The sequence below is a fragment of the Grammomys surdaster genome, unplaced genomic scaffold (assembly GCF_004785775.1).
Source record: "Grammomys surdaster isolate TR1022 unplaced genomic scaffold, NIH_TR_1.0 125354, whole genome shotgun sequence".
Classification (NCBI taxonomy): domain Eukaryota; kingdom Metazoa; phylum Chordata; class Mammalia; order Rodentia; family Muridae; genus Grammomys; species Grammomys surdaster.
The window spans coordinates 997,432-1,015,784 of NW_021620226.1; the positions used below are offsets into that span (position 1 = coordinate 997,432).

At 47.0% G+C, this 18,353-nt stretch overlaps 1 protein-coding gene across 2 annotated transcripts; it reads left to right on the forward strand.

The window, feature by feature from the left end:
- Window positions 1-5,514: 5,514 nt before the first annotated feature.
- Cd300a (CD300a molecule) lies at window positions 5,515-18,353 on the forward strand. 2 transcript variants are annotated; one of them, XM_028785842.1, is made up of 7 exons: window positions 5,515-6,230; window positions 9,246-9,620; window positions 10,513-10,621; window positions 13,823-13,920; window positions 15,715-15,752; window positions 16,098-16,205; window positions 17,447-18,353. In XM_028785842.1, the coding sequence occupies exons 1-7, from the start codon at window positions 6,170-6,172 to the stop codon at window positions 17,606-17,608; spliced, it is 951 nt and encodes a 316-aa protein (XP_028641675.1). In that variant the 5' UTR covers window positions 5,515-6,169; the 3' UTR covers window positions 17,609-18,353. The 2 variants fall into 2 exon arrangements, with proteins under 2 accessions (XP_028641675.1, XP_028641674.1); XM_028785841.1 differs by having other exon boundaries at window positions 5,543-6,230; window positions 10,501-10,621.

An 18,353-nucleotide genomic window follows, 5' to 3' on the forward strand; every position in this document is an offset into this window, starting at 1 on the left:
GGCTAGGGGGAAAATAAAGTGATTAAGAAAAAACTTTTCAAAGACAACTGTGAGTTAGGTACTATGACAGCCCAGGGAGAGAGAGAGAAGTCAGTAGTGGTGTAGAAAGGAGACTCAACTGGATGTGTTAAAAAATGAGTGTCAGCTTGCTTCACAAGATGTTCTACAGTATGAGACAGTCCCTGAGAGTTGTGGACATCATAGTGTGGCCTAGTATACTGTTTCTAGAGAGAGCATAGCAAATGTGCATTTTTACTATTCACATGGAGAGACATGAAACTTCATAATGCAAATATAAGTAGCTCTCAAAATTTATTTTTCCCATTATATATTAAACTAATTGCTCCCTATGTGAAAAAGAAAGTCTTGCCTTTCTTTCTTATGTGCAAGGCCCTGGGACTTGATCCCTGCACCACAAGGAGATCAAGAAGAGCTAAGGCTTTTAGACTGTTGCGGGTATCCTAGACTTTCATCTAATACAAGCTCAAAAAATTACAAACTACAACTTTTGTCTAGGGAGAGCTAGCTAGTCAGTAAGGGTGACCAATAAATCTCTCAGTGTATTTTATTCATTTTGTACGCCCTTACTACATCTCAAACAGATTGTGACACAAAAAATTCCAATAAGAATGGATAATAAGGGCTACAAGTGAGAAGGGAGGCCTCAGTTTCTCCAGCTTATCTTGAAGCTTTGCAGGCTCCTCCGCCTTTTCAGCCTGCCAATGTCATCATAAGGTACTTTCCTCTGAAAAGCTAAGTGCTGCCAAAGAGTTGTTGGCTGAACAGATAAGGACACTAACATGCTAGCTTGGCTCATAGTGAGCGGGACAGTGGTACTTTGCTGTCCCCGACTTCTGAGTGGCAGGGGTCCTAGTAAGACAGTGCAGAGAAGTAAACTAGAGTAGTAAGCTTGTCTCTCTGGTAGAACTTCTGTCCTAAAGCTAAGAGTAGAAGCAGGAAACATCCATCGCCTGTGGCATGGAGCATAGACTTGCCACAGAACTGAAGCCATAGGGAAGGACGCCTTGAGAGAATCCAGAGACTGTTAGTGTTGTGTGCTTCCTGATGACCCTACCTGGTAAGATGTCTGTCATCAGCTCTGTCAGTTTCCACTACTAACTCTGAGCCTGCAGCCCCACTTCCACTGGGTTGGGGACAGGCCTAGGATACCAGCTAGTAGCACCTGTGCACAAGGACTACATCTGAAAACAGTGAGAGAAAGCCAGAGACTAGGTGTGGCTGACAGGAAGCCTGCCAGCCTTGTGTGTGTTGGAAGTGGGGCACATCTAAGCTGGAGATGGCTGACAGCGGCCTGTAGTTCTCTAGAGGGGAGGAAAATGGTTACATTCACAAGTTTACATCTGCAGATATCCTTAAATCAGGGAAAAGGAGGTTGCTGCATGATCTGTGTGCTATTAATCAGCAAATGCAGATCATGGGCTCAGTACAGTGAGGGTTGCCGCTTTTATCATCTTTGCCAGCCTCCTGGCCTATAATAATAGATATTATTAAGGTTTGTTTTTTCTCCGTCCACTTGTGTACCAAAGATAGTAAAAAGTTTACATTCACCATTCCATCATGTAATCATGAAGGACCTACCTCTGGCTACAGGACTGACTTCGTGGATTACACCAGTGATGGATCAAATGTATCAAAACATGTTGAATGTGGGCTCAAAGGAGCGGTATGCTGTTTAATCACATGCCACTTTTGTGCTAAATCTGAGCCAGCAGGAAAAGGGCATTTCTCTAGCATTAATTCAGAAAGATGTATTTTTCTTTTATTTGAAAAGAAAGGCTTAGTCCCAGCTGTAAGGCAACATTTTCTCTTAAGGGACTACTCTGTTGCTGGGGAGTGACCTCTCCTAGACTGATGCTTTTCTCCTTGACAGCTGCATTTCCATTGACTTTTACACTCTCCTTTACTACAAAAGGCCCAGCTCAAACGAATTGACTATGATAAGGGCAAGGAATTGTGGAACGTGCTCATTGCACGATAAAAATGTATCTAGAAAAACAAAAGGGGGAATGGGACCTTGGATCTCCAAGATCCCGAATATCTTTAGTCTTATTTACTCTTAATTTTTAAAATTTGGATGTGCATGGCCGAAACGCGGCTGATAGGCACGGACAATGGCCACAACCCCCACAGGAGCAGGCAAGTGGAAGGACGTCTTGACCAGACAATGGAAAGGCCCGGATCCTATAGGATCCAGGGGAGCGGTTTGTGTTTTTCCACAGGAAGAAGACAATCCATTTTGGCTACCAGAGCGACTAACGTGAAGACTCGTGATGACTGAAGATGACACCCCAAAGAATTCATCTGCAGACGCTTCCAGTCCTAATTTGGATCCTCCAGATCTGGGTTCCTAGTATATGGGGAGAACAACGATGGGCTATATTATCTGCTTTTCCTAAACCCATACCTGTTAGACATGATGCCATGGTGTTTACTAATAAAACCATGGGGCTGCCTTATCTTCCCTATGATAAAACGCATGCCCCCCTGGGAGAAAATCGTTCCTTGCCTGAATGGGGTTCTCTCTGTTTCCAGATTACTGAGACAAGAAACTGTATAACTCTCTCGAAGAGAACCTTGGGGTGGTTTTATGAAAAGAGAAGCTGGGTTAAATTAACAACCAAAAAGAATAATAATGAAAAGGACAATAGTTGTGTCAAAGAGTTCTCACAGTCCTTTTTACAACCAGCCATTTGGATAGATAGAACATTTTTATCACCCAAACTTATTGATGGAGAACATCTTCATTAACCTAAGGTCTCTCTCTCTTTTGTAGTCTAGAAGATGAGAGAGTTGTTCTGCCTTGGTCTGATTGTCAATCCAGAGTAATACGATGGGCAGATACCAATGAAACTTTTTCCTTTTCACCCAATATGCTGGGAGATCTTGGAGCTGACGCGATAATGAGAAAAGGTCCTTTTCTACAGAGCATTAGTATAAATCCTTTTCACAAATGACTACTCTGTAGAGTTAATGGCAGTTGTACCGACCTCAACCCGCTAGCCTTTCTCCAGAGTGGAGAGGCAGGAAGAACATCCTTTACAGGAGTTATTAATGGAACTATGGTGAAACAGAGTTCAGATCCGATCCCTCAGTTGACAAATCCTATTCAGTTAATTACTGGAGTTAACAAGAATGATTCATACATGATGTCTCAGTGTTGGGCAGTTAGACAAGCTAAACGTGCCATGGTTGCCAGAGTGCCACGATGGGTTCCTGTTTCTGTTGAAACACCCTCTATTCTATCATTATTCAGACAAAAAAGAGACTTTGGCATAACTGCAGCCATAATGACGGCGATATCAGTTAGTGCCATTGCGGCTACAGCTGCTGGGATTGCTATGACAACTAAAGTTCAAACAGCAGCAGCCTTAAATCAGCTGTCCGCTACAGTGACAGAGGCACTCTACGAGTGCTGAATTAAAAGGCAGATTGATGATTGTTAATCAGCGCCTAGATTTGGTAAAAGAAAGATTAGACATTCTTTTTCAATTGGCACAATTGAAATGTGAAAGAAAACTGGGAACACTCTGTATTACTAGTGTTCAATATGAAAACTTTACTCAAACAGCTAATTTATCCAGACAATTGTCTCATTACCTAACAGGAGAATGGTCAGAAGGATTTGGTGAACTCCTTGAGAAGTTGCGAGTAGCGGTGATGGCCATCAACTCAACACGCATGGACCTGTCGCTGACTGAAAGACCTTCTTCCTGGATTTCTTCAGCCTTCCCCTTCTTTAAGGAGTGGGTGGGAGTAGGCCTGTTTGGTACAACCCTGTGTTGCAGATTAGTGTTCATACTCTGGTTGGTTTACAAGCTCAGAGATCAACGAAAACGTGACAAAGCCGTGATTACCCAAGCACTTGTGGCCTTAGAACAAGGTTCATCTCCCGAAATCTGGTTATCTATGTTAAAGAAATAGCGAGCAAACAGATCCATCAGCCGCTACACCCCAAGGGCTCAGCCCATTACATTGGGTCGATGAGGAGTTTTAGCCTGACTGGTCTTGTCTGTGTAGCTCTGGTACCTGAATTTTGAGACAAACAGCCCTTGCACCCCTAGGAGATGACTCCATTGCACAGGGATGGGTGTTTGCATCTCTTTCGATTTCCCTAGCCTTTGCACCCAGAGGACTTGTTTCCATTGCACCTGGTAAGGTAGGGGAGACTGTATCAAACTATTAGTCCTTGATCGCTTATTCCCCCATGATGGAAATTGCTTGATCGGGCTTGAGTTTGAGTCATATTGGTACTGTGCCAGACGAACCAAGGGCAACTCCATCTTTTCGACTCCAGGCCAGCTGCCATTGGTCCCAACGACGGGAATAGGTTGATGCCATATGCCAGAGGTACACCACGAGCTGTGAGTTTACCCCATGACAGGCATTACAAGTGGCCACAACTTGGGTGCACATTCTTGCTGACAAGAATGCCAGGTGTGGGTACAACCCTCGTAGCCTAAGATAAGGAGCTCACCATTCTTTGGTGCTGGCTATGGAAGAACGTCAACTAGCCTAAGACACGGGAAATGGCCAGTGCCTGTGATTCTCATTTAAAACAAAAAGGGGGAGATGTTGATGTAGAGAGCCGTGGAAGGCAGAGACAGCGCTGACAATCCGATGCTCTCACAAGTTCTATAATTTATTGCCTTTGTGTAAGGGGAAAGCACAGAAAGTCACAGCCCATCCCGGGGCATATAAGATTTTATGGGCAATTAACCAACCAGATATGTACACGTCGCTCCAGGGGGTATTTAACAGGGGGTATTTAACCAGGAACCCTGAGTGATAGTCCTCCACACTTCCCAGGGCTCAGGTTCCCATTACAAGGGACATAAGTGTAGAAGGTCTCACAACTGTTTTAACTGCCTTAGACGCCTTACTGGTAGAACGGTGGGCTTGATGGGCGAAATAACAGTTGGAAATTTGTTGTAACAATAAAATAAAGAAGGGGGAGATGTCGGGAGCCGCATTCGCCATTGCAAAATGGCGCCGGCTCCTTGAGGGAGCCAAGCTGAATGTGCGCATGCGCAAAGAGTAAAAATTACTATGCTAATTAAGCCTCACTCCAAGAGCACTCTAAGAGCCAATGAGAAATGAGTATGCTAATTAGGCATCATTAAGGAGCCAATGAGCATGCAGTAAGTGCTCCCAGGACTCTATATAAGCCCATGGGTTCTGGGGCTCTGGGTCCTTCGCCACTACCATCTAAGAGAGCTGTAACACCATCTAAGAGAGCTGTAACACCATCTAAAAGAGCTGTAACAAGTAAACTGCGTGTCAGAAGAATCCTGAAGTGTGGCGTGTTCTCCTTTTCGGCGAGGCGGCGCGTCACAAGCATGAACTGCTCAGGAGGATCTGGAAGGGAGGGCACCCCAGGGACCTCATCATTGGCCCAGGGCTGCATGTGGGTTTAATAACTACTATTACTATATAATAACTAGCTAGTTAATATAATAACTAGCTACTAGGTGGCCTGTTTTACACTAAGCTCAGAGTTTCCTGGGCTTTTGTGCCGTTCTGTATGAACTGGAAGGGTTCACAGGACCCTTGTGTACATGTTTGGTGTCTCCGTGGACAAGAGAAAGGGAGATCTACAGTTTGTCTGGGTCCTTGCTCAGGTTCAGTGGGGCTACACAAGAAAGAAGGCCACAGCCTGGGGAGCTCCTGGTCAAAAAGAAGACACAATTCCAGCACCAGGAACCCTTCAGGAACTTTTGGGGGGCTCCGGCCTAGAGCTCCTAGGAAGGCTTCACAGTGGGTACCACCCAGGCAGGGCCAGCAGGCCTGAAAGCTTCCTCTCCACAAGGCTGTCATCCTACCCACAAGGAAATGAAGAGTGACTGGGCGCCAATCAGAATGAAGCCTGGCCCTGCGTCCTGAGCCAGACTCAAGCAGGGGTCTGTCATGGCAGCCTGGCAGTCATGAGATCCATGCCTCACCCGGGGTTCCTCAGCTCGCCTCGGCTCCTTCAGATTCTTTCAGTTTCTCGGTGGCTCCAGGAACAGAACTAAGAAAGGTTGGAAACAAAACAGCTAGACACAAAGAAAAGCAGAAGTGGGTGTCTCAGAGACTGGCTGTCCCCCCAGCGGGGCTGAGCTGTGGAACGTCCAGCCGTGGCCTGTCTGCCGGTGACCTATGTGTGGGAGAAATGACCCAACTGCCCTCAGCTCTATGGCTGCCCACGCTGCTGCTGCTTTTCTGGCTTCCAGGTGAGGAGGCGTCTGCCCGGGAGGGCAGGGGTTGGGTGGGGGGAGGCTTGGGGAGATGATGTGAGAGGCACTGGAACCGGGATTCCTCTGTGCACAACACGGAATGTGGCAGCTACATCCTTCCTGTAAGGTGGATTACCAAAGTGGGGAAGGGACGGGGTCTTGCTCTGCAGACAGCTGTCAGAACAAGGGACAAGTCACACATGGTGGGGGCTGGGGGCTGCCCAGGAGGCTTGTCCAGAGGAATTTTGGATGGTTTAGAGTAGAAAACAGGAGGGCAGGGCAGATGATACCAATGAGAGTGGACAGTGGTCGTGTTGAGAGGCCCTGAGAGGCACGTGCTGATGGTGATGTGTGTGAAGAAATTTAATCTTTCTTTCTTTCTCTTTCTTCCTTCTTTTCTTCCTTCCATTTTTCTTTCTTTCTTTCTTTCTTTCTTTCTTTCTTTCTTTCTTTCTTTCTTTCTTTCTCTCTTTCTTTCCTTCTTTCTTTTCTTTATGTTTTCCCCCCTCTTTTTGTTTTTTCAAGACAGGATTTCTCTGTGTAGCCCCGGGTGTCCGGGAACTTGCTCTGTAGATCAGGTTGACCTAGATCTAGAGACCCACCTGTCTCTGTCTCCCAAGTGCTGGGATTAAAAGATCTGCTAGTCTTTTTTTTTTTTTTTTTAGATTTTTTTTTTCATTTTCTTTTTGGGATAGGGTATCACTGATTATCCTTGAATCTCACTATGTGGACTAGGGTGGCCATGAACTCAAAGAGACTGCCTTTCTCGGCCTCCAGAATACTGGGATTAAAGGTGTACACCACCACACCCCACAGACTTCTTTTTTTGTTTTTTTATTCTTTGAAAATTTCATTATATGTAAATAATGTGGTTTAACCATAACTTCCCCCAAGTCAATTCAATACACCCCACTCCAACTTTGTATTATTTGTACTTTTCTTTTTTTCTTCCTTTCTTTCTTTCTTTCTTTCTTTCTTTTTTTCTTTTTTGGTTTTTCGAGACAGGGTTTCTCTGTGCAGCCCCTGGCTGTCCTGGAACTCACTCTGTAGACCAGGCTGGCCTAGAACTCAGAAATCTGCCTGCCTTTGCCCCCTAAATGCTGGGATTAAAGGCGTGCGCCACCACCACCTGGCCTTATTTGTACTTTTTAAAAATAGCCATGGAATGGTTAGCACTGGCTCTATGCACGTGGGTGTGGGGTCATCCACTGGGGAAGGGACAACCTGTCAATAGCCACACCCACAAAGAAGAAAATCTCTAATCCAGTACTCTGGAGGCAGAGACAGGCAGATCTCTGTAAGTTTAAGGCCAGCCTGTTCTATAGAATAAGTTTCAGGCCAGCCAGGGCTACATAGAAAAAAACTTGTCTCAAAATAAATAAAGGAAGAAGGAAAGAGAGAGAGAGAGAGAGAGAGAGCGAGCACCAGCCAGTGGTTTCATCTGGATTTACACACTTATTTAGAGAGTCTTGAAAAAATTATCTTGTCTATTTTTCCCTTTATTTTTCTTCTTTTTTCCCCCGTTGGGATTTAAGGGGATTTGAAAGTGCCCTGCTAAGGGAAGAGGTGGAAAGGTAGAAAGCCAGCCATCTACTTGGGGGTGGAGGAGCATCCTTGCAAGCCAGGAAAGGCACAGGAGGGCTGGGAACTGGTGTTTACTTACTAAGCATGTCAGGACTCAGGAAATGGCTTAGTGGAGAAAGTAAGTGGGCACCTGAGTTAGGATTCCAAGCATCCATTGAGAATTGAGTTTGCTATACATGTGTGTCCCCAGAGCTGGGGATGCAGAGAAGAGTGGGACTCAATGCTCCTTCTGGTCTCTGTAGGCACTGTGCTCCTGTGCACATACGTGCACACAGACACACATACACATAATTAAAAATAAAATCAGGGAGAGATGGCCCAGTGTTAAGTTTACTTACTGCTCTGGGTTTGGTTTTCAAAACCCACACAGTGGTTCAGAACTTTAGAATTATCATTATATTAATATTGATTCATAAATTAGTACAGTAGCAGTTATTTCTAACCGCGGCTAGTTCCCCAATAACCACAGAGAGAGACCGAGATCTATTAAAACTGCTTTGAGCCAGAAACTGAGCAAGCATTACTCCATTCTAAACCTCCAAGCTAGTCACGCCTCCTCCCAGACAGTATTCCCATTTATTTGAACTTCTGTCCTCTCCTGATGTTTTCTCTACCTCCCTCATGGCTCCCTTTCACTTCCTCCTAGAATGGGAAGTCCCACCCATTCTCTCCAAAGCTCTGTATTGGCTCGTTGGCTTTTATTGGCAGGGCAGAGAACGAATGAGGAACACTGTTTATGCAAACTTGAGACAGGAGCTTCTAAGAATAAACATAGCAATGCCATGTCTGGATTGAAACAAGCTATGAGGGCAGAGAAGTCAGCGTTTGAATAACACAAGGGTAAACCTTACACGGTGTACAAAAACATTATGCCCACACACAACCACCTGTAACTCTGATTTCAGGGCTTCTCACACCCCCTTCTGGCTTCCATGGGCTCCTGCATGTGTGTGGTGCATATAAACTCACACACGTACACACAAGCACACAAAAATAATAAACCTTAAAAAAACAGAACCTCAAAATCAGTGAGATAAACCTAGGTTTAGAAAGCAAACTCTCCCATTTTCCTGCCCTTCCCCCTAACTCCAGGAGGTCACAGGGTCATAAGGGCATTGAGGGATCTGGGTATACAGCTGGCCACCTCTTCTGCTCTGATCATATTCTTGTGGGGGTGAGGGTGGCACATGGGGGTGTGGCTATTCCCCAGGCTCCTGAGATGCCCAGAGCTGAGTTTGAAAACATGAGGTCCTAGTGGGTGAGAAGGACTGAGAGGATTGGGGTGAAGGACAGAGCAGGGCAGAAGGGACAGGTGCTCAATGGTGATTGGCTGATGGGAGGTGATGGGATGGATGGAGGGTGGAGCTTTTGGAGGCCTTACTCCTCATCCAGCTGTGAGGTGCAGAATGGAGGTTTTGTGTTTTCCAGGCTGTGTCCCTCTGCATGGCCCCAGCTCTGTGACAGGAACTGTGGGGGAATCACTGAGCGTGTCCTGTCAGTATGAGGAGAAATTCAAGACTAACATCAAATACTGGTGCAAAGTATTATTTTTGCTACGATGTAAAGATATTGTCAAGACCAGAGGCTCAGAAGAAGCCAGGAATGGCCAAGTGTCCATCAGGGACAATCCAGACAACCTCACCTTCACAGTGACCTTGGAGAGCCTCACCCTGGGGGATGCAGGCACCTACATGTGTAGGGTGGATATACCATTTTTGGATGACTCCTTCAACATTGATGACTCCTTGGGGATCGATAAGTACTTCGAGATTAAGTTGTCTGTGGTCCCAAGTGATGACCCAAGTAAGTCCCCATAATAAGCACTGTAGCACCAGGACAGCTGAAAGTGGCAGGAATTTCTGGAGCAGGAATCAGCTCAGAGCCTGAGAGTATGTTATGTGTGGTGAGGGGCAGTCAGAGACAGAGCCACAGCCAGGGAGGCATCCTGGAATAACTGTTTCTTGTGAGGAGGAAGGTGCTGGTCTGTCAGGAGATAGGAGGTGGAAAGGGCAGAGTGTAGTCAGGACAATTCTGTATCTTGTCGGGGTGAACCATGAAAACTAGAGTTCATGGGTGTGTTGGGGGCTGAACAGTGGTCAGCAGGGGACAGATGGTGACAGTGCTGTGTTCAGAGGGAGTTTTCACTAGTGAAACAGCCAGCTTTACAGTTAGCTGTCTCTGGCAGCATGTGGCTGAGGCTGAGGGGGAGCAGACCTGGTGTGTGGTTTTGCCTCAGGTGGATTGTGGTGGCAGCTGCGTCATGTGACCAAATGATCAACTGATTTAGGAGGATTCCCCTACTCGATCTTTCCTTTGTACTAAAACAGCTCAAAAACAACCTATTGACAGCTGATCAGGGTGGTGTATGCCTGAGATCTTAGCACTCAGGAGGTGGAGGCAGGAGGATCACAAGTTCAGGATAGTCAGGGCTATAAACTCCATGTCAAGACACTGTCTCAAAAAGTAAAAGAAAGAAAAGGAAGGAAGAGAAGGAGGAAGAAAGGGGGAGGGAGGGAGAAAGGGAGAGAGAAAGAGAGGGAGCAAAGGAAGGAAGAAGAAAGGAAGGGAAGGAAGAAAAGGAGGAAGGAAGGGAGGGAAGAAGAGAGGAAGGGAGGAAGAGAGGAAGGAAGAAGCCCCTAGACACTGGCAGAATCTGAGGAGACTAACTAGTTCTGATCTGTAGTTTCATCTCCAGGACCAACACTAGAGACACCTGTCGTGTCCACCAGCCTGCCTACCAAGGGTCCCACCCAAGGACTCACCACAGAGGGCCACCATGAGCATCGTGAGCCCCAGGGCTTGGGGTAAGGCAACCTGGTTCCTGACCTGGAGGTGTCCACCTCAGCCTTGTTGTCCCCTTAAGTGAAGGGCTACCAGAAGTGTGAGGGCTTGTGGCGAGACACCTTGGTTCCTGACTTGAAGTTAGACCTTCTCCTGAGAGGGGCTTAAGTAGGTATTGTGGCCGTGTGCGCATGTCATACCCCGCTGGCTAGAACCTCTTGTACCCTGGGTTGTGGTCCAGATAAGGAGGAGGTCATAAGTCACTGACCATGCTGGGCCGGCCTATGATGAAGGTATGGAGAGTTCAGGCTGAGGAGGACCCAGGGAGTCAGGAGAGGAGAGCAGAATGAAAAGGATTGGTGACATCCTGTCAGGCATGGCGCAGTGCTTCACAGAACACTTTTTCATACTTTGTAAAGATCTTCATGTTACCACACACCATTTTTCTATGGCTGTGATAAAAAAAAACCACCATGACCAAGGCAACTTATAATTGAAAGCGTTTATTTGGTTTAGAGTCCATGACCATCATGGTGGGGACATGGCAGCAGGTAGGCCAGCATGGCTCTGGAGCAGTAGTGGAGAGCTTATGTCTTGAGACACAGCCACAAGACAGAGAGAACTAGCTCGGAATGTTGTGGGCTTCTGAAACTACAAAGCCCTTGCTCCCCAGTGACACACCCCTCCATCATGGCCACACCTCCTAATCCTCTCCATGCAGTTCTACCCACTGGGGACAAAGTAGTCAAATATATGAGCCAATGGGGGTCAGTCTGATCCAAATCTTCACACCACGCTATTTTTCAGATGAATAAACTAAAGCTCAGAGCCAAGATGCTGCCTTGTTATACAGCTAGCATAGAAGATGCAGGGCTGGGCTCAACCTTACATGACTCCACATTCCAGAAACCGGGGAGACACCAGCTCCACAGTCCGCAGACTGTGTCTGCAAAATGTCTGCAGACTCTCCCAAGAAAACTTCATGCAGTCATCAACCATTTCCAGGGTTCAGATGCTCCACTCTGACCCCGTAGGCACTGCAAACTGGAACTGACTGGAGTTAGTCTGGATCCTGTAGGTTAAAGGCTCTGGCCACTTGTTCTCCTAGCTTTTAGCTGTCATTGTTGAGGCTCCCAGGAGGCTTCCTTGAGTTCAGGAATTCACTGAAGTCATCGCCCACAGAAGTGGTTTTATCATAAAAGATATAGATCATGAGGAGACAGACAATTGATGACAGAGCAAGGCAGAATGGGAGAATCCCAAGCAGAGCCTCGGTACCCTCCATCTCCTGGGTCTGGGTGCATCACCCTCCCAGAGGCCTCTGTGTGTCTCCACCAAGAGCTCCTGCCATCTCCTTTCCAGGGATCTTACTGGGCTGTCATGAAGTAGGCATCACAGGCTATATCTCCAGCATGTGGAAGAGCTGACCTTCAGCCCCTCCCCTCTCTGGAGGCTGGGCAGGTTAGGCTCCTGTCGAATCTCTGACCCCACGTTGGTTCCTGGTGAGCAGCCTCATTCTGTCATCTCACCTCTTAGCTGTGTACAGGCTTTTGACATTGTGACAGAACATTGTTATCTATATAGTTCACACTCAAGAGCCATGCCATCAAGGTACAAAAATATCAGAAAAAAACAAAACAATTAAACAAAACACAAAGCAAAAACGACCACTCCCGACACTTCACCGTATTTTAAGTAAATTTACAATTTGGTGTTGGGCTGTATTTATAACTACGCAGGACCTTAGCCGGGCAGTGGTGGCGCACGCCTTTAGTCCCAGCACTTGGGAGGCAGAGGCAGGCGGATTTCTGAGTTCGAGGCCAGCCTGGTCTACAGAGTGAGTTCCAGGACAGCCAGGGCTATACAGAGAAACCCTGTCTCGGAAAACCAAAACCAAAACAAAACAAAACAAAAAAAACTACGCAGGACCAAATGCATGAGATCCGTAGACTGAGGCCTGGATGCTCCTATAAAGTACCATTCCGATGTCATTCACAAACAACAAAGGAGTTCCTATTAGCAAATTCCCCAGCACTAGGGAGGGATGTCCAACCTTTGGAGATTGTGACATGATGTCGTGGTCTACAGATGTGTTTTCCACATTCAAAGCTATCCTGGGTCACACATGGCCTCTCTCCTAGGATCCAGGGATCAGGGCCTGTCCTCTCCTCACTACCCAACACCTAGAAATGCTCCTACAAGTTTTCTGCCAACCTAGAGCCACGATGTGGCTGCCAGACAAGGCAAGATGCAGGACCCAAGCATGCTGCTTTCAGAGGTTCACTTGCAGACATTCACGGCAGGTGGGGCCCGCTTTGTCGGGGCTGAAAGCTTGTGTGCAGTGTGTGTGTGTGTGTGTATCTGTGTGTGTAAATCTCTCTGTGTGTAAATCTGTGTGTATCTATGTATGTGTGTGTATCTGTCTTCATGTATGTATCTATGTATGTGCATGTATCTGTGTGTGTGTGTGAGAGAGAGAGAGAGAGAAAGAGAGAGAGAGAGACAGAGAGAGAGACAGAGAGAGAGGGAGATTTAGATATATAAGCCATTATGTTGTTGACCTTTATAAATTTTTTTAAAAAGATTTATTTATTTATTTTATGTATATGAATATACTGTCACTGTCTTCAGACACACCAAAAGACGAGTATCCAATATTCAATCTGGTTGTGAGCCATCATGTGGTTGCCAGGAATTGAACTCAGGACCTCTGGAAGAGCAGTCAGTGCTCTTAACTGCTGAGCCATCTCTCCAGCCTCTATAAATTTTTATTTATTTATTTTTTTGATACAAGGTCTGACTACATAGCCTTGGCTAGCCTGGAGCTCACTGTATAGACCAGGCTGGCCTTGAACTCACAAAGACCTACTCCTGCTTCCTGAGGACTGGGGTTAAAGTTGTGGATCAGCACTGCCAGCTTTATGAAGTTTTAAAGGTTATTGTTGTATGTGAGGGAGTGTTCCTATGAGCATAACTTTCAGGAGTCAGTTCTCTCCTTCCTCTGTGGCTTCTGGGGTTTGAACCTATGGCCTCAGGCTTGCATGGCAAACTCTTATCTACAAAGTCATCTTACAGATTCCTTAAAAAAAAAATTAACTTTATGCATTTGTTTTGAAAGTCAGGGCCTGGTGATATACTCAGGGGCTGTATAGAGCTCTTGCCTAGTATCTGTAAGGTCGTGAGTTCGATTTCCAGCCCTGAATAATTACTCTCTCCCTGTATAGGCTCCCAGTGCTGCTGTCCGTGTTAGCTCTCCTGCTGTTGCTGTTGGTGGGGACCTCTCTGCTGGCCTGGAGGATGTTCCAGAAGCGGCTGGGCAAAGGTGAGCTAGTCCCCTGTGTCTTCCTGTCCTTGCTCCAGGGTAGGCAGATTCTGGCCACAGTCTTCCACCTTCCTGCTTTGTCCCCAGGTTTTAGAGCAGGCACTGAATTAAGCACACACCCTCAGGGTGGAGGGAGAGTGTGTGTGTGTGTGTGTGTGTGTGTGTGTGTGTGGTGGGGGAGGAAGGAGCAGAGGTCTTTGCAGATAGCTCCCTAGAGGCCTTTCTCCTGGGGCCTGAGTGGCCTCTTCAGAGCTATATCTTCTTTGGTTAAAACCTTGCTTGGCTTCCCACACTCTCAAGAGACTCTGCAGGGCTGTTAGGCCTCCAGTGTGTCCAGCCTGCCTTGTTCCTTCTCATTTCTTGTGACTTTTGGTCACATGAGGGAAACCCTCCCCCTCTTCCCCCACTCTCCACCCTCCTGAGCTTCTGCTCCCACATATCACATGGGACTTCCCCAATGTGGACAACCCCAGTTCTGCGAGTCCCAGTATACTTTTTGGGTGCCCTTTCACCTAGAAACACTGTGGCCCCACACTTCCTTCTTAAGAACGGTATGAGAGGGGTTGGTTCATCTAATCCCAGTGCATGAGAAGCAGAGGTGATAGGATTGCAGGGAGTTCATGGGCACACAGCACTACATAGGGAAGACTCTGTCTCATAGAACAAAACAAACCAGGAGGTAGAGGAGCACGCCTTTAATTTCAGCATTTGAGAGACAGAACCAGGGGGATCTCTATGAGTTTGAAGCCAACCTGGTCTACAGAGTGAGTTTTAGCACAGCCAGGGCTACACAGAGAAACCCTGTCTTAATAAAACAAGCAGACCAAACCAAAACAGCAGAAAAGGAGGGACGAGGAGAGGATTTCTGTGGGGAACTTGAAACATAATTAAAAGCAACAGGAAAGAAATTACCTGAGGTACATGGTAAGTCAAAATCCCACCACCAAGAGCCAGGCAGAGGTGGCACACCTTTAATTCCAGTACTTGGGAGATAGAGGAAGGTGAATCTCTGTGAGTTCAAGGCCAGCCTGGTCTACATAGTGAGTTCTAGGACAGCCAGGACTGTTACATAGAAAAACCCTGTCTTGAAAACAAAAACAAAAAACAAAAAAGAAATCCCACCACTCAGAAAATAAACCACTGTGCTGGAGATGTGTGAGTTCCTGCAGGTCTTTTATTATGCCTATGTGAATTCTTTAAAGTATTTTTCCATGTTTTAATTATGAGCAAATGTGTTATACGTGTGTGTGAGTGTGTGAGTGTGTGAGTGTGTATGTGTGTGTGAGTGTGAGTGAGTGTGTGTGTATGAGAGTGTGTGTGTGAGTGTGTGTGTATGTGTGTGTGTGTGTGTGTGTGTAGAGCCCTTGGAGGTCAGGAGTGAGCATTAGATCCCTTGGAGTTGAAGTTACAGGCAGTTGTCAGATGATCAGTGTGGGTGCCAGGAACCAATCTTGGGTCCCCTGGAAGGGCAGCCAGTGTTCTTCATGACCAGGCAAAGTGGCTCATCCTTCTACTCTCAGCACTTGGGGGGCTGAGGCAGGAGGATTAGGGGAGATTTTAAGAGCAGGCTGGGCAACATAGCAAGACCTTGTCTCAAAACAAAATAAAAAACTTCATTCCATTTAAACCTGTCATTTTGCATTTAGACATATTATATATATAGCATTTCCACTATTGTTGAATGTTCTAGAAACCCCAGACCTATGGCTGAAGTCTCCAGGGAAAGTCTTTCTCAGATAGAGTAGCACACCCCTTCTTGGTCCACAGCTTCACCTCCTCCTTCTCTTCCTCTAGCTGATAAACATCCAGACCTGTCCCAGAACATCAGACAGGTAAGGGACAGAGCCAGGGTGACTGAGTGGGGAGAAGGTAAGAGGAGGCTGTGGGGGAGCCACTGGGCTGGTAGAAGTGACTGGTCTGTTACAGGGAGATGGAATTGTTCCAGAACAGGAAGACTAGCACCTGGAGATCTAGTCACCAAATCTCAGTGTGTTCCCCTCTTGACAGGACAGTGGGCTTGGAAGAAGGGAGGGTCCTCGGGAATGCCTTTGTGACACCCAGAGTGTAGTGGCGGGGGTGGGGGTGGGGGAGATGTGTTCAGAGAAGGAGGGCAGTGGGAGGGAAAAGGAGGGTTGGGAGGGAGGGACTCCATGATGACACTTCTTGACCTTCTACAGGCTGCTGAGCAGAGTGAGACCCAGTATGTGAATTTGCAGCTACGCACGTGGTCACTGAGGGAAGAGCCGGTGCTACCAAGTCAAGTAGAGGTGGAATATAGCACACTGGTAAGTTGGAAAGCCTGGCTCCCTTGGTGTGAGGATCCCGGGCCATGTACGGGTATCACATAGGATGGGGATGGGCAGAAGGGGAATGGGCTGCTGGCTCAGGCAGCGATACAGAAGATGGGGCAGGTGGAGACTCAGCGAGAGCCAAGGCCCTTAGAAGAGCCATGTGTCACTGTAGCTAGGAATAGGAAGTGGGATTATAGGAGTGGCCAACATCTATGGTCTTGACAGTTAATACATCAAAACCAGTAACTTCACCTTCCGTTGGTGCCCCCCGCCCCCATCATTTTGGAATCAATTCTGCTTTAGAGGTGTGTCTAGGACCCACCATTTTACAGGAAGGGTCAAACAGAAGCTGAGAGAGATACAAACATCAAAGGCTTTCTGGGGAGACTTCTTTCCCTCTCCTCCAAGCTCAGAGCCCTCTGAACCCTGAGGGATGCCATGGTTTAGTGACAGGAGATGGGTAACATATACTGCTCTGAAAAAGTGACTCATCTAAATGAGTTCACTCTGACCCAGTCAACCCAGGCTGCTGATCCTGCTCCATGGGGGGATAAGGAGAGGTTCTGTCCCACATCCATTCAGGATGACCCAAAGCTATGACCTCCCTTCACTTGTGCCAGTGTCTTTAAAAAAAGACTCATTTATTTTTATTTCATGTGCATTGATGTTTTGTCTGTGTATATGTCTGTGTGAGGGCATCAGATGCCCTGGCCTGGAAGTGAGTTACAGACAGTTGTAGGCTGCCATGTGGGTGTTGGGAATTGAACCCTCATTCTCTAGAAAAGTACCCAGTGGTCTTAACCTCTGGACAGTCTCTCCATCCCTACACTAGTGTCTTTTGAGGATAAGTTATGGGCAGGGAACCCAGTGTCCTCATTTTAAGCAGCTGTTTGTCTATAGTTAGATGGTGCCCAGCCTTGCCCCTTCCTCCGTCATGTGACATGTTCTCATGCCTTCCCAGCTATGGGACCAGCAACAACCTGGCATCACCTGGTAGCTAATGATTGCAAATCAGTTGGCTGGAAGCTAACTTCCTTTCTCCCTTGGGACAAGTCAGCTGGTGACATTAGAAGCATTCTACCATTGTGGCTACTTCTGCTGGCCATGATATACCCAGCATCAGGACTTCCCACTGTGGCTTGACCAGGTGGGCCAATGAGTCCACTTCTGGACAGTTGAGGTTCGGGATATGTACCCTTCTCCTCTTGGCCTGAATCTGTGGTCTCTTTCTACAGGCATTACCCCAGGAAGAGGTTCACTATACATCCGTGGCATTCGACCCCCAGAGGCAGGATTCTCAGGCCAATGAGGATGCCCGTCGTCAACCTCAGGACCCAAAAGCAGTGTACAGTGAGATCCGGAAGCCCAGAAAAGATCTCTCTGACCCTCACCTGTGACTCCTTGTCATCTGATCCCTTCAATGGTGACTACCAGGTTCCCAAGCTCCCTGCTGGCTGCTGCCCTCAATGTCACAAGCCTCACTGGCTTCACTAAAGATGGGCAGGAGCTAGGACTCTGTGGGCACATCCCACTGGCTCTCTCCTCTTAGCCTACATTTTGTTCTGCCTCTGGGTATGGAAGATGTAGATGCTGCTCCTTTGGGGCTCTGGGGAGTGACATTGTTTATACAGAACAGTACTTGTGTTAGCTTTGCAGTGTCAGTCCAGGAAGAACATCTGTGGTCACTGGGAAAGTAGAGAACCAGCGAGGACCAATGAGACTACAAAGGAAGGGGAGTCATGGAGGCACTAAACATCAACTACCTGTCATGGAGGCACTAAACATCAACTACCTGTCTCACAGAGATAAGCTCTAAGGACAGGAACCTGGTCCACAGCACCAAGGTCAGGGGCAAATTCCTCTGGACTCATTTTTATTTTTTTGTTTTTCGAGACAGGGTCTCTCTGTGTAGCTTTGGCTGTCCTAGAACTCATTCTGTAAACCAGAATGGCCTTGAACTCACAAAGCTCTGCCTATGTCTGCCTCTTTGAGTGCTGGGACTAAAGGCATGCCTGGCTTCTCTAGACTCTTAAGTAAAAGCTGAAATGAAGTTTATAATGTCTTTTTAAAGGGACAAGAAATGGTTTAAATAGTATCCGTTACATGCCTGTAGCCCCTTATTAAAGTTCAGCTTTGAAATCA

Coding starts and splice junctions, on each gene's coding strand:
- Cd300a (XM_028785841.1), top strand. CDS start 6,170: ATGACCCAACTGCCCTCAGCTCTATGGCTGCCCACGCTGCTGCTGCTT. Junction 9,621..10,500: donor GGTCCCAAGTGATGACCCAA/GTAAGTCCCCAT, acceptor TCTGATCTGTAG/TTTCATCTCCAGGACCAACA. Junction 10,622..13,822: donor CGTGAGCCCCAGGGCTTGGG/GTAAGGCAACCT, acceptor CTCCCTGTATAG/GCTCCCAGTGCTGCTGTCCG.